This window comes from Hemicordylus capensis, chromosome 2 (genome assembly GCF_027244095.1).
Source record: "Hemicordylus capensis ecotype Gifberg chromosome 2, rHemCap1.1.pri, whole genome shotgun sequence".
Taxonomy (NCBI): domain Eukaryota; kingdom Metazoa; phylum Chordata; class Lepidosauria; order Squamata; family Cordylidae; genus Hemicordylus; species Hemicordylus capensis.
The window spans coordinates 223071119-223077242 of NC_069658.1; the positions used below are offsets into that span (position 1 = coordinate 223071119).

Here is a 6124-nt window from a genome sequence, read left to right on the forward strand (position 1 = left end):
CCTGGAGTATTTGGAGATAGTTTATTAGACAGTTAGGTCTTAGCTGTATTGGTCAATTATTTAACCATTTAAACTTCCTTTCCCAAGCATATGAAGGAGGGAGCAGTATTAACCTTCTCTTCCCTCTGGGCTCCTTGTGATCAAGGGGACTCGTTTTAGCTTCCCTCGGATTCTTCCCGGCTAAACTCCACAGAGAACTCCAATGCCCTGTTTGCCATCCCTGTTTGCTAAGTTCTCTGGCCTTCGCCTCTTATATAGAAAGTAGGCTTCAAAATGAAAGAAGGAATGTGGCTCACAGGAATGTGGCCCCTCCCACCAAGTGTGACTCACTACAGCCCTAGCTGACTCCTCCCTCTGTCCCTTTCCAGGCAGAGAGAACAACAACTATTCATACAGTGCTTTACGATGTGGCATAATAAAAGGACATTGCTCTGAGGATATCCCAGTCTATAATTCCATAGAGAATGTGCTGCTGTTTGTTTGTTTGTTTAAAATATTTCTGTACTGCCCAAAACTTGCATCTCTGGACGGCTTACAATTAAAATCATGTAAAACATTAAATCAATTAATAATTAAAATCATTTAAAAGATTAAAAACATTTAAAACCCAGTGTTAAAATTATTTAAAACTATAAATCTATGTAAAAGCCTGGGTGAATAAATGTGTCTTCAGTGCCTTTTTAAAAGTTGCCAGAGATGGGGAGGCTCTTATTTCAAGAGGGAACGAATTCCAAAGTCCACGGACTGCAACAGAGAGGGTCTGTTCCCGAGTAGCCGCCAGACAAGTTGGCGGCAGCTGCACCTCTCCAGATAATCATAGCAGGCAGTGGGGCTCATGGTGAAGAAGGCGTTCTCTTAAATACCCAGGGCCTAAGCTGTTTAGGGCTTTATAGGTAATGACCAGCACCTTGTATTTTGCCCGGAAACGTATCAGCAGCTTGTGCAATTCCTTCAACACAGGAGTAATATGGTCTCTCCTAGATGACTCAGAGACCAACCTGGCTGCTGCCTACTGAACCAACTGCAGTTTCCGGACTATGTACAAAGGCAGCCCCACACAGAGCGCATTGCAGTAATCCAGCCTAGAAGTTACCAGCAGATGTACCACTGTTTTGATGTCATTCATCATGTTTATGGTTGTTTATGGATGGATCTCCACTATGTTTATCATGTTTATCATATTATGGATGGATCTCCTCTACGTTCATCATGTTTATGGATGGATCTCCACTACATACAGCTCCATCTGGTTCTTCCATGGTGACAAATGCAAGAGGGGCAGCCACTGCAGAACAAATAGCTAGAAGGCTCTTTTGCTAAAGGCAAATGGGTTCAATTATGACATAAATTAATAAATAAGTCTTTAAAGTTCCAAAAGGGAGCTTCTTGTTTTAGCATTAGTCTGAACATCTTGGTTACCAGGTACTGACTGGTGTGAATCTAAGCATAGATCTAAGCTGGTGGAATGTTCAAAGGAATGTTAGTCATCTTGCGGTAATGGGTTCCACAGAGCAACTGGAGAGCAGTCTCATTCAATGGTATTAAGTCACTCACACCTTCCCTTCTCTTTCAGGTGAAAAATGCCACGCTGGTGGTGGTACAAGGTAGAAGTTATCATCCTGATTCTGGTAGGATTCACCAGCATCCTCTTCCTTCTCCAAAATAATGATAACAGCCACATCTCAAAAGAGTTGAGAGAAACCTCCAGCCCAATCCCACCCATCGTTACCAAAGCCCCCAAACCCATTGCCAAGTGCCGGGAGAATGTGTCCATGGCCAACATCTCTGGCTTTGCCCAGCTGCCAGACCACATAAAAGATTTCTTGCGATATAAACATTGCAAAGAATTCCCACTGCTTCTGGATCTGCCGAATAAATGTGGTGGCCCGGAAGCCTCCCACGAGGTCTTCTTGCTCCTGGCCATCAAGTCCTCACCCGGCAATTATGAGCGGCGTGAGATCATCCGCAAGACGTGGGGGCAGGAACGGACCTATGCCAGAGTCCATATTCGGAGGGTCTTCCTCTCTGGGATGGTACCCAACGCTCGTGAGGCTTGGAAGTTGCACAAGCTCCTGAAGATTGAGGCGGAGGAGAATGGAGACATCCTCCAGTGGGGCTTCCATGACAGTTTCTTCAACCTGACGCTCAAGCAAGTCCTTTTCCATGCCTGGATGGAGGCCCGGTGTCCCGACGTCCGCTTTGTTTTCAACGGAGATGACGACGTCTTTGCCAATACAGACAATATCATCCATTACTTGTTGAGCATCCCGGGAGGAGGGGACCAACACCTCTTTGTGGGTCAACTCAAGGAAAATATGGTCCCCATCCGTGAAAAGTGGAGCAAGTATTATGTGCCAGAGCAAGTGACTATCTCCAAGGCCTACCCACCTTACTGCAGTGGGGGTGGTCTTCTCATGTCCGGCTACACTTCCCAGACAATCTATGAGAAATCTCTGGGGATTGAGCTCTTCCCCATTGATGATGTGTACCTGGGGATGTGTCTCCAGAAGGCGGGGCTGTCTCCCTCCTCCCACATGGGCATCCGGACGGTGGGCGTGAGGATCCCCTCCTCCAAACTGGTGTCCTTTGACCCCTGTTACTACAAAGAGCTCTTGCTGGTCCACCGGTTTGTGCCTTATGAGATGCTGGTGATGTGGAGAGCGATCCACCAGCCAGACTTGGTCTGTGGGAAGAGAGTAGAGGTCTACCAGAGTTTCTGAGGAATCATTGGTTGGGGAGGGATAAAAAAGGTGGTAGTGGGGAAGTGAAGTCTGGAATGGAGGGTGAGAACAGACCACGTGCATTCCTACTGGCCTCTAGCGTGCAGGTAGTAATGTCTCGTCTGCCTCAGTTAAGCCTCTTCCCCAATATGTTCTGGCACATTCCTGGTGCTCAAAGGCAGGGTGACTGAAATTTGAGAGCCCAAGAAAGTGTGTTGCAGCTAAGGGAAGCTAGTGATTTACTTCTTTCAGCTAGTAATTTGCTTGTTTTAATGCAAGCTGACCACATGACAGGACTCTGAAAGTTCTCTCCAAGTTAAATTAGACTCCTTTTGCATCATCATTGACTTTCCCTCTGGTCTTGAAAGGTCATGCAGGGGCGTAGCAAGGTTGGAGTGGGCCCAGAGACAAGATTTTAAAATGCCCCCCCCCCCCGAAGCTCAGCTCATGAAGTTAAGAAATCTTAAATGAGGCTGAATAGTGGTAACAAAAAGCAGAGTAAAATTTATAACTAACTAACTAACTAAATAAATAAATCTATCCTATGTGCCACAATAGAATATCATCCTTAATTATTTTTAAAAAGGTCTTGTAAATTGTGGATGATGCAAGTCATTAATTGTACTAGAGAAAGCCATGCTGTTCTGGTAGCTCCAGGTCTTAACACTCACATCAGTTTCAGAGGATGAATACAACTGAAGGAAGCCCAGGTGGGTGAGTGGCTGGGGGAGTCAGTCATGTGACTTGCCTCTGGGAGACCCCCAAGGCAGTGGGACCCCAGACAACTGTCTCCCCTTGCCCTATTATAGTTACACCCCTGAGGTCATGCCAGGGCTGAAGTCTCTACAAAAACAGTGTGCTAAAAAGCAATGAATGAGGCTGCTGGTCACATCTCAGGAATCCTGCCCAGCAATGCCTTAACTTCTCCAGGATATCTTTCTGTTTGCCTGGCTGGACCTAGAATGGACATGGACTTTGCCTTTCCTTCCTCATGTGGCTTCTTCTGGGCATAAAGATCCTCACTTTGGTTTGGTTCAGGACAACCATGATGCTCCATTTCCCCCCTCTTTTGGCTGGTCTTTGGAACCAAGCAGGAGGAGGTGATGGTGTCTAGTTGCATTCACACATGCCATGTTGGTGAACTCTGGATCTGAGAAGCAGTGCCCTGTGTCTGAGACCCAAGAAATGCAGGATCTGTCTGTTTCCTCAAGTCTATGCCAAGGAAAGCTGGTGCCCCAGTGGGCAGCTTAGCAGCGCGTGCGAGAAAGAGAAAGAGAAGGAAGTTCCTAGCTTGCCAATGCTTAGACCGGAGGTGCAAGATCTGTTTTGAAATGGGGGGCTGGGAGGAGCTGGAGGGGGGACATTACTGGACATTACTGGACATTCTGCTTCGGTACACTCATTCAGGGTACACAAAGTTCTTTGCATTGCCTTAAATCTCTGTGATGACCCAAAACACTGCATTGGACAATGAGACTCCTCCTCATTTTCTCATAAGTCATTCCTTGGAGAACTACTCAAGTACTATGTGTGGGTTCCAGTATGGGTTGGATCCTACCACCCAACCCGCAGGATCCAGTATGGGCTGGAATTGGGGCTCAGCCCACCCACCACCCACCACCCAAGGGCTTTTCCCTTGCTCATTTGCTTCTGGGTGGGGAGCTGACAACCCCTCCAGGCTCCAGCAAGCCTGGGACCGCATTTCAGGTTGTCATTCCCAAGCCAAGGAACCTGTGTGTGTCTGTGAGCATGCACACTTTGGAACAAAACTGCCTTGTTTAACAATCCAAGATAATGATAATTAAAAAGATATTTCCTTTTAGCAGTTATTCAAGAATTGTTTTCGTTTGTCTTGGGACATTGCAGCAAGCACAGCCTCACACTCTTTCTGGATAACGGCACCACCGCTCCAGATTCAGTACAAATCAGTTACAAAATTTCTGAGAAACAGCAGTTTAAATCTTGAGCTCCTAAAGGAGAGTTCAAAGTATTGGTGACCTTTTTCACCACAGATAAATATATATTTTAAAATATTTCATGTCTCTTTACTATTTCTCTAACATTTCATTCCATACTCGATTGGTGCCTTTTGCTGGTTTGAAAAACATCCATCCAGCAGTTTTTGAATAGTTAATAACTAAGGGAAAGTTAGCTAATTGACTTTAGCTCATAACTGTATCTGCCCACTGAGAATTCTGAAGCCAAAGTTGGGAGGGGCAAGTCCTGGCAGTTTCTAGTGAGTGATTTCCATCTTATTTGTTTTATTTCTCTTTGTAAACCGCCCTGAGCCATTTTTGGAAGGGCGGTATAGAAATTGAATTGATAATAATAATAATAATAATAATAATTTCATTGTTCTGAATATAGATGCCCGAGGAGAGTTTATAAGCATTCTGGCACTTTTATAGTTAAACATTCCTCCCCTTCTTTTACTTTTATGGGTATTTGATATTCTCCCTCCGTCCCCCTATGTGTTAATATGTGTTGTCAAAAAAAGAAAAGGAGATCTGTGCTATTATAGTGGGGTTTGTATTATGTGAGTCTGAAGATCAATTCTGTGCCCAGTGCAGTTATTGAGGCCTTTTTTTCAGGTTGTTATTAGTCTGGAGAGGCATGAATAGTAATTTTTGTCAAACCAGGGTGCATTCCAGATTAGACCCTGCAATGGACTCACGTCGTCATATCTCAGAAGTGTGCTTTTACACGTCCTGTGTGGTGACACCACAGTCCCTATGTGGACAGCAGGGTGCTGTTCACATTTCCAATGCCTTGCTTCGAATTTAATCACTGTGATATAGAGCTAGGCTGTCTACTTTCTCCTTATTGATTCACTTTATATGCTGAACATATACTGAGAGAAGCTGGACTGGAAGAAGATGAGCATGTTTTTAAAGTTGTAGGAAGAAACATCAATAACCAGTGCTATATAAATAAATAAATAAATAAATAGCTGAGAATGTGGGTGATCTGCAAGCTCTAGTAATGAAAGTCAAGAAGCACAGTGAAAAAATGGGACTATGACTAAATGTAAAGAAGACTAAACTAATGACAATGGGTACAGCAACCAGCCTCAGAATGGAAGACTAGAAGTGTGAGCATCGCAAGATATCCCCCTCAGGGGAAGAAGCTGCTCTAGGAAGAACAAAAGGTTTCAATTCCCTCTCTGGCTTCTCAAAGATAGGGATGAGAGCAGGAGTGTAGCCATCATTGTGTGGACAGGTTCAAAGAACCCGGGCTGCCAATAGAAAAGGCCGCCGAAGCCCCATGGCTCGGGCTCCAGAGGAGCCCCAAGCTAACTCCCCCCCCCATGCCCGGGCGAGCTCTCAGCTCATCATTTCAGGCAGTGTCGGCTGCCTGATAGGACATTTCCCCCTTTCTCTCCCTCCAGAGAGGGAGAGAAAGGG

At 45.3% G+C, this 6124-nt stretch overlaps 1 protein-coding gene across 1 annotated transcript; it reads left to right on the forward strand.

Annotated features, from left to right (window-relative positions):
* Nucleotides 1-1580: 1580 nt before the first annotated feature.
* Nucleotides 1581-2720, forward strand: LOC128343789 (N-acetyllactosaminide beta-1,3-N-acetylglucosaminyltransferase 3-like). Its single transcript, XM_053293225.1, has one exon. The coding sequence runs from the start codon at nt 1581-1583 to the stop codon at nt 2718-2720; it is 1140 nt and encodes a 379-aa protein (XP_053149200.1).
* The last annotated feature ends 3404 nt before the right edge of the window (nt 2721-6124 follow it).